This window comes from Girardinichthys multiradiatus, chromosome 5 (assembly GCF_021462225.1).
Source record: "Girardinichthys multiradiatus isolate DD_20200921_A chromosome 5, DD_fGirMul_XY1, whole genome shotgun sequence".
In the NCBI taxonomy this organism is placed as follows: Eukaryota; Metazoa; Chordata; class Actinopteri; order Cyprinodontiformes; family Goodeidae; genus Girardinichthys; species Girardinichthys multiradiatus.
This window is the reverse complement of record NC_061798.1, coordinates 11,211,438-11,229,361: the sequence shown is the minus strand read 5'-3', so window position 1 is coordinate 11,229,361 and position 17,924 is coordinate 11,211,438. Positions and strand designations below refer to the sequence as shown.

Sequence of the window (17,924 nt, the reverse complement as noted above, 5' to 3'; positions counted from 1 at the left end):
GATTAAAAAAAATCTGATTTTGGCAACAATACCGCTTCACTTGAGTGCCTGTTTATGCATCTGTTGAAGCCACACATTAACCAGCAGCAAACAGTGCAACAAGCAGTAATGTTGTACATGTCCCATGTACCTCATAAATTCATCTTACTGCATACTATTAGCCATCAAAATGAACCAATGTCTTGGAACGTTCGCTATCTTACCTCAGAATGCAGGAACCTGAGAACAAAATTCACACAGGCTCATCAAAACCAGATGATAACAGGTTTGAAAAATGATGCCTGGTTTGATTTACGTAAATTTATTAAGCAACACTCAGATGGGAGAATTTAAAGTGGTGGATCCACCCTGCCTGGCATTAACAGTTTCCATCTGATGGTGGTAAGGTAAAGGTAGTGGTGGGCACAGCATACTCAAGTATTGTTGGTGACCATGTCCATTCTTCTATGACTACAGTGTACCCATCTTCCGATGGTAACATGGTGCAGTGTAATGCACCATGTTACCAAGGTCAGATCATCTCCAACTGGTTTCTTGAACATGAAAGTAAGCTCACTGAACGCCAACTACCTCCAACAGAGCACCTTAGGGATCGGGTGGACCAGATGTTTTGCATCATGGATGCAGCTGACAAATCTGCAGCATGTAGTGATGCTTAATCATTGAATATATACTCTCTGAGGAATGTTTCAAACATGTTTTAGGATATTTGCCATGACAAACTAAGGTAACTGAGGGTAAAACAATGTCCAACTTAGTACTGGCACCTAGTTATATTGCATGTACTTTTAAATCACCTATTAGTTTACATACGTATATATGTTTTTGTGCAGAAGCATGGGTGTGGGCTTACGGGCAAGTACGGGATGAAGATACAAGTTGGCCCGCTGACCGAGGGGGACTAACGGGTCTAGGATCAGGGACGGGGCCCGGTCTGCAGTGTGAAAGCCAGAGCGGAGCAGATGAAAGCGATGCGGGAGTGGCTTTCTGCCTTGGAGACACAGTCATCACTGGGCACATGACCATCCTCCTGCCCACCCTGTCACAGACAGATTGCCGTCTCGGGCCCTGACAAACCTGCAAGTGGGCCTGGATACAAGAATAGGGTTCTCTATGTAAAAAATTGTTGGAAACTTCTAAACATTAGTATGTCCTGCATGCAAGTTGAGAGTCAGCAGTGTAAACAGCTGAGTCATCAACTTTGAATGATCTCAATATAAAAAGAGGTCCAGATTTCTCTCCTGCTCGAAAAGCATCCTAACTGACAAATCCTTGCACCCACTGCCCTTTAAAACTGCAACATTTGCGCTTTAGCACCCATTAACGTGAATTAAAATTCAGCACATCTTGTTACCGTTTAACTACAACATGCCTGTTCGCACTCTTCCTTTAGGATGCAAATGTCTTGAGCTCAGTTGATACTGACATACTGACAGGTACATCCATAAGGGATTCCATGATCATTCACAGCTTGGCATAATATAGTGGTGGAATAAAATTAACATAAAAAAGAATAGAGAGAATAGATTTTTATCTGAGCTCCATCCTGATGCTACATGTTATTGCTGCCTACGTCACTAGACATGGGTTATCTACAGATCTCAAGTATAACATAATTATAAACTGGTAAGATTTCAAAACTACCAAAACTTTCCATCATACTGTTTTTTACGGTTTTAAATCGCTTATACAAATTACTGAGGAAGGTCCTTGAGTGAGAGGAGTTTCCACCAGTTGGCGTTGCTCTATCCACAATTTAAACATTCAGTGGCCAGGGAGGATCTTCTAACCAAATCCATAAATGAATTTATCCTATTAAAAATATTGTTTCAGAAATCTAGAAATGCATTTCTCCCACCCATCTCAAACATCCTTCATAGGACAAATAAGAAATGTTGAGACATCTTAAACTAGTTTGCCTGTTATTCTGAATATCTTAACATTTTATTTCTTCAAGTAACAATATCATTGTTAATATCCTTAATTTCATTTTTTACAAGAGGAAGGGTATTGCTATTTGGGAATTTGAGATAGGTGTATAGTTTTTATTTGATGCTAAAACAGTTGCTAACACCAGCTTATTATACTTAGTGTTGCATGACAAGGAGTAGACAATGACGAGAAATGCCACAACTTGTTACTTAAATAGAAATTAATCATTTGTTTTTTGAAATATTTTAGTTGAAAGAAATTGATCGTTATGAAAATGGGTGACTGATTTAAAACACAGTGACTGTCAACTGTGACTGGGATGGTGTCCTGGTGTCTTGTTGGGACCCAGGCATGGGTTACAACATGGGTGAACATGGACTGTACAATAAAGGCCGGTACGCACTTTTAATGAACTTTCAAAATAAATCAAATTAACCTACTTCCATCTCAGCCTAGGAAGAGGAAAAGTCAGAGCTGGAATCTCTGAGCCAAAAACATGTTTCCCCTTCTGTTCGGCCTGAACTCAGCTGCAGCTAACGGAGAGAACTGTGTGTCGGCTGGAGGTCTTTAAACTCGCAGGCGAGTATCAGACCACTTCCATACGTGGATGACCGGGAAAGTTTCGCTCCTCAATTCGTCGTCCAGGAAGCCTTTTCCTTAGCACGGTTCATTTAAGAGGTGATGTTTTGGGCAGAAATTAGTTAAGGACAAAATAATCTGAATAATGTTTAATTCATGACGTTTGTTTGTGTTGAGAAACTCAGCTATCTAGGTGCAAGCAGACTAGCTGCACAGTTAATGTGAACAAACAGTTCATTGAAGTTAATTATGTGTTCTGTGTTGTGTTTTAAAGTTAATGTAAAGGGTGGTTTTAAACACAGATCGACCATAACACACCGTCAACGCTCATGCATTTTGATCATTTTATTAATGGTATTTTAAGGTACATATTCAACTTTAAGGAAGCTACAGGCTTTCCTTTGTTAGCTGGAACCGCTAACTGCTAACGCCAGTCAAGATAGGGGTGACGTGACACGGGTGAGGGCCAGTTACAACTAATTTATCCAGAAAGGTTGTTAGTTTCCAATCTACAAAATATTTCCCTAAATATTATTTTACTAAATGTGATAGCTAATTAAACACCATTAAGAATCGTTTTTCCAGAAAGGTTGGTGGTTCTTATTCAAAATAATATTTCCTTAAATATTATTTTACTAAACAAAGACAGCTAATTAAACCCCATTGATGAATAGTCATCTAGAAGGTTGGTTTTATTCAGCAAATCATTCTTTAAAACACAATTTCATTTAAATAATGTTTAATCTGATGTTGCATTGTGAATGGTTGTTTGAAGGTATACCAATTAGTTCCAAGACTAACTTAACTTCATTTCCAGATTCTTCAAGATAATTCTTGGTTCTCAAACATAAATAACATTGAATGGTAATGTTGTATCACTTTATTGGTCATGGTTTTTGACCATCTTTGATTCACTTGTTCATATTGTACATAGTTGGCCTTCTTTATTTTTTCATTCAGCTGGGTATTTTTGGTTGGATTGCTCTAGTATAGTAAAGAGTTTGTTGATTCAAATGTGTTTGACTTCGAGTTAAATTATTTGTGTTCAAAAATTCTTGTATTTTAAGACATTGTGTGAATTTAATCCATGTGTGTGCAGAGTTTTTCTGTGCAGTAATGCTAGAGGTTGTTTCACCCTTTTCTCTATTGTCCTAATACCATCACCTTACTGGGCTAGTATACACAGGACAACACTTAACAGACCAAATTATTTGTAAATTAAACATTAAATAATATAAGCATAATAATAATTACAACAATCTCCTCCTAAATGCTGACCAGGGCATCACTGAGCTCCTTTACAGTTTGAGGTGCAACCTGATGGCATCATCCTCCAGCACCTGTTTGCATAATCTTGCCACATGAGAATGGGCATTTGTATGCACCAGGAGGAACCCAGGATGCACTGCACCAGCAAAGGGTCTAACAATGGGTCTAAGGATTCCATGGTGATACCTAATGGCAGTAAGGGTGCCAATGCTATTTTGTACAGGTCTGTAAAGGTCTGTTTGTAATGGTTTGGTTAGAGACATTCACACCAGTGGCCTGCTGGAGGTCACTTTGTAGGGCCCTGTCAAAACTCATCCTGTTTCTCCTTGCTCAAAGGAGCAGATACTGGTCCTTCTGATAAGTTAAGGACTTCTGACGACCATGTCAGTTGGACTGCATCTGCAACCTCTGTAGGGTCCAGGTGTCCTCATGCTAGCAGCAGTGACACTAATCCAAGTCAAATGCAAAACTACTAAAAACAGTCGAAAAATGAGAAGAGAAGAAATATCTGTTGCCTCCACTTGCAAATCCATTCCTGTGTTTAGTCTCAATGTTTCCCCATTAGTGAACCTGTTGACAACCCCCTCTACTAAAGAACCTACCAGATCAGTATTATACTCCGATTAAAAAGACTTCCTTTAATTTTGTTGAGCAGTGTATCTTGTTCTATATTTCTGGTTTAAACCTTTGTGTTAACACTGTAAAACATTGGTTTATGTTTTGTTTTGGTTGTAAGAATGCTCTGCTGAATTTGCAGACAGCAGAAACAAGCAGCTGTAGGAGGTAAGCAGACACTGTCATGATGAAAACAGTTGGCTACTTTAAGTGTGCCTTCTGATCATTTTAATCAGGTCAGAGGATTCCTAGTTGAAATAAAGCTTGTAAAAGCTTCAAAATGTAGTTTGATGTAGTTGGATTTGTTTCCTGAAGATAATTTTTACTCACCCGATCCTAATGCAGTGGTCTCTCCATTCTCCAAAACAACGTTTACTGAGGACAAAGTAAATTCTGATCAACAGACTTCAAGTGCACTTTAATCAATATATCTGTGGATGTTTTGATAACCTAATATAATGGACTATCAAAAGGTCAACTATATTATTTATTTAGATAGCAGGCCCTTCTATTTTACTGCTTGCAAATTAAAAAGGGGAAAAATGAGTAAGCAGAGCAATAGAAGCACAGCTGCTGTGGTGATGGACAGTAAAGTGTATTTGCATCGAGTAAAAGATCAGATGGATTTGACAGATGAACATGCAAGCAGTATAAAAAGGTGTCCAGATGGATGAAAGCTATGCTTTGCTCTTCAGTGTTACATAAATACTTGATGTAAGAGCTTGTCAGATTATATAAAATGTCAATGCTGGTATTTTACAGTGTGAAGTCTGAGAATTGCTTTTTCTGATTAAAAAACATGAATATAAAATAAAAATGAAATTCAATTTTCCAAATGCACAGCACCATAAAAAACCTGTTTGCAGATCATAATATATGAATACATATATATATATATATATATATATATATATATATATATATATATATCCTGAGTAATTACAAAAAGCAGTTTTTAAATCATGATTTCATTCAACAACAAAGATGGCATCGATCTAGATTTCCACGGCCTTGGGCATAAAAGCAAAACAAAACAAAAAGCCTTTGAGAAGACATTCTGTGGACTGACGAGACATAAGTGGAGATTTTTGGAAGGTGTGCATCACACTGAGTCTGGCGTAAGACTAACACAGCATTTCAGAAATAGAAACATCATAAAACAAGCACAAAACTTCATATCAACAGTTAAACATGGTGGTGGTGGTATGGTGGTCCAATGATGCTTTGCTTCTTGTTATAACTGATGGAGCCATGAATCCTGCTCTCAAGCAGATGCCTAAGGAGAATGTCCACATATCCATTTGTGGCCTTTAGAAATGAATGGCCAGCAGGACAATGATCCAACACACACCAACAAGGCCGAATTATATCAATTTTGCAAAGAAGAGTGAAACAAAGTCCCTTTACAGCAATGTAAAAGACTCATTGCAAGCTATCACTTTATGGTGGTTGTTGCTGCCAAGGGTGCCACAGCCAGTTTTTAAGTAATAGTTCACATAGGGCCAGGTTAATTCAGAGTTTGGATTGCTTTCTTCCCTTAAAGGCCGTATCTCACCATTATGCACCTCTCTTCAATGTTTTGTGTATTTTTGAACAAAGTATAAGATTTTGACACTAATTAAAACAGTGCACTGGTTTTAAAAATAAATAAATAAAAGAACAAAATATGACAAGGATACAAAAATAGCCGAACACAGACAGAATGACAGCACTGCTTTTTAGTAAGGTGACTCCGTGTCAACTTGCCCCTTTGTCCCTTTCTACTGTTTGTTCAGAGGATAACAGGGAAAGATTGTTCACACCTTCAAATATGGTTGTAGCATGAATAAAATTAATTTGTGCCACATCTCTAGGCTAAAACAGACACTGGAAGTCAAAAGGTGCTGCTTCAGAATCAGGAAATGTATCAGAAACTGATCAGTTCCTATATGTTCACACTTTTTGTAGATAAATATACTATAATCATAAACTATAATCTATGGTAGGCATGAGCGCTTTTACCATTTGGCCTAAAATTGAATTTTTTTTAAATCGATTTCGACATGCATTATGTTTACAAAAACTTAATTTTAGACATGGATTCATTTGTTTCTGTTTATTTACATTTGTGTTGTGATAAAAAAAAAAATATATGATTGGAGGAAAAATTATATAAATGAAATTACCACTTGAAAACTAATACAGGTCCTTCTCAAAATATTAGCATATTGTGATAAAGTTCATTATTTTCCATAATGTCATGATGAAAATTTAACATTCATATATTTTAGATTCATTGCACACTAACTGAAATATTTCAGGTCTTTTATTGTCTTAATACGGATGATTTTGGCATACAGCTCATGAAAACCCAAAATTCCTATCTCACAAAATTAGCATATTTCATCCGACCAATAAAAGAAAAGTGTTTTTAATACAAAAAACATCAACCTTCAAATAATCATGTACAGTTATGCACTCAATACTTGGTCGGGAATCCTTTTGCAGAAATGACTGCTTCAATGCGGCGTGGCATGGAGGCAATCAGCCTGTGGCACTGCTGAGGTCTTATGGAGGCCCAGGATGCTTCGATAGCGGCCTTTAGCTCATCCAGAGTGTTGGGTCTTGAGTCTCTCAACGTTCTCTTCACAATATCCCACAGATTCTCTATGGGGTTCAGGTCAGGAGAGTTGGCAAGCCAATTGAGCACAGTGATACCATGATCAGTAAACCATTTACCAGTGGTTTTGGCACTGTGAGCAGGTGCCAGGTCGTGCTGAAAAATGAAATCTTCATCTCCATAAAGCTTTTCAGCAGATGGAAGCATGAAGTGCTCCAAAATCTCCTGATAGCTAGCTGCATTGACCCTGCCCTTGATAAAACACAGTGGACCAACACCAGCAGCTGACACGGCACCCCAGACCATCACTGACTGTGGGTACTTGACACTGGACTTCTGGCATTTTGGCATTTCCTTCTCCCCAGTCTTCCTCCAGACTCTGGCACCTTGATTTCCGAATGACATGCAGAATTTGCTTTCATCCGAAAAAAGTACTTTGGATCATTGAGCAACAGTCCAGTGCTGCTTCTCTGTAGCCCAGGTCAGGCGCTTCTGCCGCTGTTTCTGGTTCAAAAGTGGCTTGACCTGGGGAATGCGGCACCTGTAGCCCATTTCCTGCACACGCCTGTGCACGGTGGCTCTGGATGTTTCTACTCCAGACTCAGTCCACTGCTTCCGCAGGTCCCCCAAGGTCTGGAATCGGACCTTCTCCACAATCTTCCTCAGGGTCCGGTCACCTCTTCTCATTGTGCAGCGTTTTCTGCCACACTTTTTCCTTCCCACAGACTTCCCACTGAGGTGCCTTGATACAGCGCTCTGGGAACAGCCTATTCGTTCAGAAATTTCTTTCTGTGTCTTACCCTCTTGCTTGAGGGTGTCAATAGTGGCCTTCTGGACAGCAGTCAGGTCGGCAGTCTTACCCATGATTGGGGTTTTGAGTGATGAACCAGGCTGGGAGTTTTAAAGGCCTCAGGAATCTTTTGCAGGTGTTTAGAGTTAACTCGTTGATTCAGATGATTAGGTTCATAGCTCATTTAGAGACCCTTTTAATGATATGCTAATTTTGTGAGATAGGAATTTTGGGTTTTCATGAGCTGTATGCCAAAATCATCCGTATTAAGACAATAAAAGACCTGAAATATTTCAGTTAGTGTGCAATGAATCTAAAATATATGAATGTTAAATTTTCATCATGACATTATGGAAAATAATGAACTTTATCACAATATGCTAATTTTTTGAGAAGGACCTGTATTTACAAATAAATATTTGATAATCTTAAAAACATATGGGTGTGACAAAAAGCAAAAACAGAAGAAATCTGTATGAAGGAAAATACATTATGATGCTGTATCACTGATTCAGCTTTATGTTCATTTAATTCCACTTACCTCCTCGAGTTTCTGCCACCTTCACAGCTTCCTGTGGGGTAAAAAGATGAGGAGAACTTCAATTAAAAGAGTCTGAAACATGAATCTGTCATGTCTTGTCAGAAACAGCCTTTAAAACAAGAAGATTATGAATTCAATTCTATAAAAAGCATTTCTATGTGACTTTCCAAATCTGAATCTGAAGCATAAATCAGTTAAAACTATCATAATGGCTTCATTTTCAATCCCTGGCCTTTGAAACAAGCCTGAAATTCTGCCTCGTCACAAGAGGGAGTTATTGAGCTGGAAAGTCTTAGTGTCTTCAGTTACAAAAAGAAACATTTGAGTTTGCTTTTGCTTGATTCCCTTTTAACAAAAACATGACTTCTTTTATTACACCTTTCAAGATCAGAGTTTAAGTGAAAAATTAATTAATCTTGTGTGATATATGCACCCAACTGTGCAAGCTTAGCAGTGAATTATTAAACTGACTTGCTTATTAGAAGAATTATGCCAATAAAATGTAAAAATACCGCCTCCATGTTAGTCGGACTGAATAAAAATCGGCATTTGTATATTCAAAAATCTTATTTCAAAAATTCAGGTTGATGCAATGAAGACTCAACCAAATAGCCTTAAGCTGCTGCAGAAGCCATCAGCCAACTCTTCTGCTCCAATATAAAATGAAGTGCCATAAAAACACACAACTGGTGGTAAACTGTTGTTTATGCAACAGGACTGCTCGCATTGATAAAGTTCCTGCTTTTCAACAGAAGGTGCTACATCAAAGCTACACTGAGCGTGAAAATGCATTATGCAGAGCTGAGAGCCACAGAGAGCCGATTTGGGTAATTTCCTGCCTAATGGAAGATGATGTAGCAAACATGTTCAACACATATTCCAACCCCTCTTTTGTATGCACACTGGAAGGGTGTGCATGCTTCCACAAGTGATTTCCTCACCGTTCCATGATCTCTCTGTGCAGTCACCTGCTGATCCTCCGACTGCAACCTGAGACGGACACACAATTATGTAAGTACGCACATGGATGAAAGTGGCAATGCATTCAAAATGTATTGCTTTATAGGGAAATACAAATGGGTGGAAGATAAAGAGTTTGACAGTTTGACAGTAAAGGATGTGGCATTTCTCTTACATAACAGATATTGTGCGGAAGCCATTTATAATATGTGTGCAATATTTTGGTGGAAAAATATTTTGGGGATTTCAAAGACTATGTTCTAAAATATATTACTTGAAACCATGGAAAAAACATTTGAAAAGCACCGATCATAGACTTGAGTTAGACTTGCAGAGGCAACGTCACACTGTGTTTGTGTGTGAGAGAGAGAGCGAGCAAGCAGTCAGCATTGTGTGCAGTTTAACTGGATTTTACTATAATTTTTAAACTAAGAAAACAAAATAGGGTAGGATTTTTTTACCTGCCTTTAAAGTCTTATAATACCTTAGCATTACTAACTGTAAACACACCTGTAGTTAGTAGAGCTCTACTTTACAAATGATTGCAGGATTAGGGTTAGGTTTGCAGATTCTACCAACTCCTATCTGGCTGTTACTAAAACCTCATTAACAATTAGTTTTTTTCAGTGACTGGAGTTAATTCTTATTTAAAAAGATCAAATTTTTTTTTGTCTAACTGCTACATTACTGTCAGCTCCCAATTTCTTGGTGAATTTTATAAAAAAAATAACAAATCAGCCAAAATCTCAAGACAAGATAAACACAAAGGAAAAGGTCGCATCCATAAATGTAAATACAGCCCATGTACATTTCTGGAAAAAAAAAAAAATCATGACTGCTGCCAGACTTTCAGACTGTTTCAACGATGGCAAACCTTTCCTCTTTTTCTACTTGTATCTACACACAAAAATACACAGTACTTGTCAGTATGTTTTTCCATATACGGGTCCTCTGTTCCCCGCAGAGAGGAAAACGTGTTCTGGGCGTTTGTTGACGAGGGAGGCAAAGGACTTCCTTCCATCAGCCACTGATCTCTTAAAGACTTCCTCTAGAATAAAAATGAGAGGGTGAGGACAAAAGATGAGAAGAGTGTTATTCAAGTTTTGCAATAGTCCATATAATCATTTTATTTAATTTTATCAGAGTTGACATTGTTTCAGTTAAGTAATTTATTGCTGAATATTTGAATGTTGTGAAAACATCAACATTATTTCTGTGTGTTAGCATGGCAGTGGATAACTTCTAGAATTATGCTGCTCAAGGTGGCAGCATGTTGGACTAGCTCTATTACATTCACTGTTCGTTTTTTCTGGGTTGAAACGTTGCTTTTTGGACAATTATTCCCTCTGGCTTGGGATACAGTGCCATTGGAAGAATTTTTGTAGTTATTTATTTTCCTTTTGGAGAGTTATGATGTGTAACCACAGCAACAAAGTGTGTATGTTTTTTTTTTTTTCAAACCGAGAGCAGCTGAAGCTCCCTTCATCTCCCCATCCCACCTGCATGCCTCTAGAGGTCAGGTGAAGAGGCAGCTGGAGAGACTGAACCGAAACAAGAATGCAGATCCAGATGGTGTCAGCCCTAGAATCCTATAGGCCTATGAGCAGCAGCAGCAAAAGTTCAACCTTAGCCTGACCACAGTGAAGGTTCCAGTGTTGTAGAAGACATCCTGCCTTGTTCCAATACCAAAGAAAACTCATCCATCAGGCCTGAGTGACCATAGCCCTCTTGCCCTGACATCCCACATCATGAAAGTCCTAAAGAGACTCCTATTGCCCCACCTGAATAAGCAAACCACACATTTCTGCTTCCTCTGCAGTTTGCTTATAGCTATAGACTCGTATTTAAGACACCCTCATATACACCTGCTTTAGCACATCCACTGTCATCTGGACAAAACAGACCGCACTGTGAGAATCATGTTGGTGCAGTCAACATAATTCAGCCTGATTTATGGACAAACTACAGAAGACTCAGGTGGAGGCCTCAACAATCTCCTTGATCAAAGACTACTTAAAAAACAGACCACGGTTTGTGAGACTGAAGGGTTGTGTGTCTGACCAAGGAGTCAGCAGCACAGGAGCACCACAGGGGACATTTTCACTCTGTACACCTCAGACTTCCAGTATAAATATCTCAGTGTTCACCTGGACAACAGATTGGAGTGGAGACACAACAGGAAAGCCCACTATAAGAAAGTCATTCAGAGTTTGCAGCAAGATGCTGCATATCTTCTATAAGTCTGTTGTGGAGAGGGCCACCTTTTTGCCATCATGTGTTGGGGTAGCAGCTTCAGAGGCAGGAACTTAAAAATATGACCAAGCTGATGAAGAATGCTGGATCAATTCTGGAGACTGCTCTGGAGCGTCTGACGATGATTGTGCAAAGAGAGACTCTTGATAAAGTTAAGAACATTATGGAGGTCTTCAGACCTGCTGTAACACTGATCCCTACAGGGGATTCTTCATGTTCACAGCCATCTACAACTCTTTGAAAAAACTAAGATAATATAAGTTACAATAGTTATTTTCACTCTCAGAAATAAAGTGTTTTTTGAATTGAACTGAAATGAAAACGCCTTCATAAATATTCTCAAATTCTCCAAGCCCTCACAAATGTGTTTGTTATATATGTCATTATACATTTATCAGATCTTAAAGAAGTAGTACAAGGATGTTAAAAATAGAAATTCTGGTTAACTGTCATCTACATAACCTTTATATCTTAACATCAAAAAGTGTCTAGAAAACAAAGCACCGAGATTTCCCCGAGACTGTGAAATTAGCATTAACTGGCAGTAAGCTACGTATAGCTTAGCCTTAACAAAAAATATCTAACGCACATTTAAAAAACAACAAAGAAATAAAAAAGATAGAAAAAGTGTACCTTCAGATAATACACCACTTAAGGTCAATGTCCTGTTGTTATTCACTCACTTTTTCTCATTCACAAACAAGTTAGCAACTTGTAGCTGTCAGTTATAGTCCTGTTATTAGCAGGCTGCTACGGGAAACAGAATGTTCAAATGAAAATAACTACCTATGATCGTATCCAAGCAACAGTGAAGATACGCTGTTTGTTAATGTTTGCACTTTTGTTTTGAGACACTGCTTAATGCAACATAAAATTAACACAAGACCATAAACTCAGTGGAACCCTATCTACTGAGGCTGGATAATGAATAAGAAGTCAACAGGAGTGTGCCTATCAGTTTATTGCTTATAGCTAGCTAGTTAGGCTATGTGTTGATTATTACACGGTACAACTTAAAGAGGGGATTCAATTGCTATCATAATTTACACTAGCTTTCTCATAAATTATGTAAGAATCTCTGCCAGATTTTCACTACAAGAGACTAAAAGATTTGCTCATTCTTCTTAGCACAATAGCTCAAGCTCAGTCACATTAGATGGAGAGCATCTGTGAACATAATGTTTTAGGTTTTGCCATAGCTTCGCAATTGGATGTACATTCTAATACATGAATATGCTTTGATCTAAACATTGTAGCACTGGCTGTATGTTTAGGGCAGCTGTCCTGCTGAAAGGTCAAGCTCCACCTCAGGTCTTTTATAGCCTCTTAGAGGAATTCTTCCAGGTCTGCCCTGTATTTAGCTCCATACATTTTCCATCCACTCTGACCAGCTTTCCTGTCTCTGCAACAGAAAAACACCCCCACATTGTGATACTACCACCACCATGCTTCATAATGGGGATGATGTGTTCAGGATAATGTGCATGTTTGACTTTCACAAATAGAATTTTGCTTTCACAGCGAAAGGTTCAGTTTTCTTTTGTAACACCTTTGCTGTGTCCCCTACATGACATATGACCTCTTATGACTCTATTTCAGCAGTGTTTTTCGCCACTCTTCCAGAACGGTCAGATTTGTGGAGTGTACAAGTAATACCTCTATGTCCTGTCAACAGATTCTCACCCCTGAGCTGTGGATCTCCGCAGCTAGGGCTCAAATGATTCCTCGAATGAGTAACACCATTAATAAAATTAGTTGAGCAAAAAACCTGCCTTGAAGCTTCAGTAAATTCTGTTCAACTGTTCAGCGCACTGAGTTCTGGCCGGGTGGGTAAATGTGTTGCACAACGCTCTCACTTCCGCTAATGATAGCCTACGCTGCTGATACCTGGAGGCCAAGTGCGGTTATCAGCTATGGATGGAGACAGAGAGGGGTAAAAAGAAGTGCAGAGAAAATGACAGAAAGTGTCATAAATGTGGGATCACTTTAAACTTAACAGGAAAGAAAACACAGTGCAGTGAATGGACTGTGAAACTGAATTAGCATTCTGTAATGACACGTCCTCGATGCTGCAACACCTGAGCAGGAAACATCCGCTGCAGCAGCGGACCCCCCCACACCAGCAACAAAGAAGCATGTTTATTATCAACTCTCACCTTAAAAGCTCAGCAAGACGTATTTTACTGACGAAACACTTCCATAAACAACAGATGTCTGCAGAACGAGACCCTCTCATATGTGCGAGGAAACTGAAAGTGAGGTTTGGTATATAAAAAGCAGTCTTTATTGTCCCTGAACTTAAATGTGCTGTTTACCTTTTTGATAACTGGTAATGTAACAGTTTTTTATTTGTCTATTTTTGTACTAAAGAACAGGAAGATTGTAACTTTGCACTTAAGTACACAACACACGTTCTATTTTATGTGGATAGCATTTTATGTGGATTTATGTGGATAGCAGCAGCAGAAAGTGCCAATTTAGTATCCAATTACTTTATTATTCATCTGAATAATCAATGGAATACTTGATTATTAAAATAATCATTTGCAGCAGCCCTATCTGCAGCTCCTCCAGAGTGAGCTGCTTCTCTGATTAGAGCTCTGTTTGCCAGACCAGTCAGTTTAGGTCAACGGACCAGTCTTAGAGGGTTTGCCGTTGGGTCCTACTCTTTGCATATTCATAATAATAGACTGAACAGTGTTTCAAGAGATGTTTAAGGCTATGGGATTTTGTTTAAAACCTAATCCAACTTTTATAGTCTCCAACAACCTGTCTGTTGTGCTCCTTGGTATTCATGATGCTGTTTGTTCAGTAATTGTTATCTAACAAACCTCTGACGCCTACAAGGAACGGCTGGATTTATACGTAGTATAGATTTCACACAGGGAGACTATTCCCCTATTAGATGACTTCTCAAGGCAATTGGTTGCACTGGTTTTTTTTTAGGGGTATTAGAGTAATTGAGGCAGGATACAAGTGCACAACACACGATGCAGGTAGTTTATGTACAAAAAATGTTATCCTTTTCTTTCCACTTCAGAATTATCCACAACTTTGTATTGGTCCGTCACATAAAATCCCAGTAAAACATATTGAACCTTATGGTTAAAAAGTGATAAAATGTAAACATATTCAAGGGATGTGAATATTTCTGCAATGCACTATAAACCTAAGGTTTTTATACTGTTCCCAACCACCTCATAGGCTGCATTTCCAACATTTTCTCCACTGTTAACCTGTAGCTACCTACTTACAGTAACTAAAAGCATCTCAATACCACCTCTGTCTTCTTGTTAGAAGCAGAACAAGCCTGGCTTTGTTCCTTTTCCCTGTACTGAGCTCCATCTCCTCTGCAGTTTCCTGCAGGCCAGGAGCTGCATGCAAGTTGCTGCTTTTACCTATCGCCTATTTATATCTATGCTGAGGTCAGACTCAATGCCAAAGCAAGTGAATTCACTAAAGGCTGCAATGACAACACCTCCTGTAAGAGTGCACATATCAGCATTCAAGGTCAATATTTAAAATCTGTTGCAATTTTCTAATCCAAAATTGCAATTCACTGTTGAGGCATGGTGCACAAACTTACAGACAGACTACAGGGACAATGTTTTCTTACATGATTCACCATACACATACCTTCTGGAACCACAAAAACAAAGAAATGAAAGACACACTTCTGGACAAATTCTGCACAGCTTGAGGAATGTGCCTAAGGGCAGCAAAAGACCGTGGAGTAGGAAGTAGAAACGCTAGTTCGGAAAACAATAGAGGAGCGCTGTGACTTGCAGAGTGTGTAAACAGTCACATAAATAGGATTTTGGCAAAGGAAGAGGCTGCCTCTAGGATTCCAGGGAAAAGGCAGAACCAGGAAACGTGACAGGTTATACTTACAGGTCATCTATGCGAGCGTGTGGAGAGAATGTGTGAAGAGAGTTGACATCCAAACAAGCTGGAATGAATCTACACATGATGTTTGCTGAGTGAAATGGAGGCAGGATGTAAATCAGTGTGTGTGTGTGTGTGTGTGTGTTTGTGTGTGTGTGTGTATGTGTATGTGTGAGTGAGGTTAGATCATCTTGGGTATGCGTGTCAGACCTTGAGCTGTTGTTGTCTAAGCCTCTCATCCTCCTTTTCTCTTCTGGCTTTGTCCTGCTCTTCCTGTAGCCGTCGCTTCTCCTGGAAAAGACCAAGGGGAGACAGCACAGAAAGAGACTTAACAGTTTAGACTGCACAGACTAGGGGAAGGATTTTCCTCACATAAAAAGCAAAGGGGACTTATCTCTGATTAACAAACAATCATAAAAAAGCTTATGCTAAAACAAACACTTAACCAAAAAGATTTATTAAAATAGATTTTTAGGAAAGACTCAATGAAATATTTCTTCGGTTCTGTTGTACCTGGAATCAAAACAGGTTTTTGGTTGGATTTTATCATTTAATTAGCCTAACATATCCAGCGCTTTGATAATGGGGTAATGAGGAGTATATAAAAGAAGAAAAGAAACACAAAATGATTCTCTTTGCCAGTGTTTCTATGTTTGGCACACCTTAGCAGATGGATTGTAATCTTTTGCTTCAGGGGGAATAGAACGGCTCCAGCTCCTTTCAAGCCGGCTGGCTTCTGCTGCTGTATAACGTTCCTAAGAGCCAGCCACAGATGGAGGTCTGGGCTTTCATCAGATCATTCAAATACATGAATAGAGCTGCTCAAATAGCAACCTGTTGCTGTGGACCCAAAATGTGTTTTTGTTTGTTTGTCTTTCTGTCAAGATTTGTAGTCTTTTGGGTTATGTTCTAAAGAGTTTTACCATATTAGTTCATTTTCCTGTTCTTAGATTTTTGTTTGGTATTTGTCATGCTTTCCTTTGCATTAAGCTTTCAAGTTTATACTTTTTGTAAGAATATTCCCACCTGCTCCACACCAATCAGTCTCACTGTTTTCACCTGTGCCATCTACTTTATATCCACTTCTGTTCTGTTTACTCCTTGCTGGAGTATACCATTTCCCAGGCCAGGCCTGCCCATGCTCATGCCTGCATCTGCTTCCTCCTGCCTGCTGTGGGCTTTATTTTTTTGTTATACAACTCACCACGCTGCCGCTGTCTGCCTGCCTACCCACTTGCCCGCCCATCTGTCCATCCTTGGATTGCTCCCGAGAGCCACTTTCTGACACTTTCAGTGTTTTCCCCCATTTTCCATCGAGTTTTTTCTCTGTAATTTTAACATGTTTACCTAATGGCTGCTTAGGTCATTTTTGCTGGTACTTCCACTACATTTCTAATGAATAGTTTTCATGCCAATGGGAGCCATTTATAAGCAGTTACAGGAAATGAAGATGTTTCGAACCTTATGTATCCAATTAGCTGAAGAGGAGAATATAGAGATAACTCCCAGTGGTAAAAAGAACACATAGCTTATGAATGTTTGACAGAACGATTTCAAATAAAAATAAAATATGATCTTGCAGCTTTCATGCATGACTTTTTCATAGAGACACCAACTTTCTCGTTACTAGCATTTTTTTAATCTCACTTAAAAAAAAACACCTTTACTCTCTGGCCATCAACACAGAGTGAGACGTTGACTGTGATTTTATTTACTCCTTGGATTCCTCGATTTTGCTTCTTCTTATCATTACTTTGTCTTCCTTTAATGCTCTGTTTTCTGTGCAGCACCTTGGTCAGCAGTGTTGCTGTTTTTAAAGAGGGTCTGGTATATGGGTTGTGTTGAGGAGGACCAAAAGAAAGAATAGGTAAAGAAAGTTGAAATATCTTCCTTTAGTTGTCACTAGGAGGACATATCCAATCCAATCTGATCAGATGCAGACCTGAACGACCTCAACAAGTCTTCATAGGATGAAGAAGGTTTGTTGGCTCTACTTGAAGCTCTCTAGGTTCGGCCACCCTACAGAGAAAGCTCATCTCTGGAGCTGGTTTCTAGGATGCCATTCCTTCAGTCATGATCCACAAATTTCATGATGACGGCTGAGGGTCTGAACCTGAACAAACTGGTGAATTGAGAGCTTTTCTTTTTGGGTCACCTCTATTTTCCCGGCCTGCATTATAGTACCAAAACCCCAGTGTGTCAATTCATCCCCCGTTCCCACCAACAATCACTCATGGATGAAAAAAAACAACATATGTGACCTCCTCTGTTTGAGTCGATGACTTATCCCTGACTCAGAAGGAGGAATCCACCTTTTTCTAGTTGAGAACCATGGTCCCAGATGTAGAGGAGCTGACCTTTGGCTGCAAACTGCTACAGATGCATGCTGAAGGTTATGGTTTGAAGATACCAAAGGAACATTGTTTGCCTGTTCTGTGGTTTTAGTAAATCTGTTCTTTCCGAGTATGTTGGCTGTAGCTGCATAGATTTTTGACATATGT

At 39.0% G+C, this 17,924-nt stretch overlaps 1 protein-coding gene across 6 annotated transcripts in view; it reads right to left on the bottom strand.

Annotated features, from left to right (window-relative positions):
• The window catches only part of palm3 (paralemmin 3), a 74,878-nt gene that overhangs the window by 19,866 nt on the left and 37,088 nt on the right, over positions 1 to 17,924 (bottom strand). For 3 of the 6 annotated variants that reach the window (XM_047364896.1, XM_047364897.1, XM_047364898.1), the window contains exons 3-7: positions 15,634 to 15,714; positions 10,206 to 10,333; positions 9,267 to 9,315; positions 8,326 to 8,356; positions 4,726 to 4,770 (exon numbers count right to left, since the gene is read on the bottom strand). In XM_047364896.1, the coding sequence (XP_047220852.1) occupies positions 4,726 to 4,770; positions 8,326 to 8,356; positions 9,267 to 9,315; positions 10,206 to 10,333; positions 15,634 to 15,714 (334 nt within the window). Of the gene's footprint in view, positions 1 to 4,725; positions 4,771 to 8,325; positions 8,357 to 9,266; positions 9,316 to 10,205; positions 10,334 to 12,171; positions 12,327 to 15,429; positions 15,561 to 15,633; positions 15,715 to 17,924 lie in introns of those variants that run through there. The other 3 variants (XM_047364902.1, XM_047364900.1, XM_047364901.1) reach the window with 3 other exon arrangements.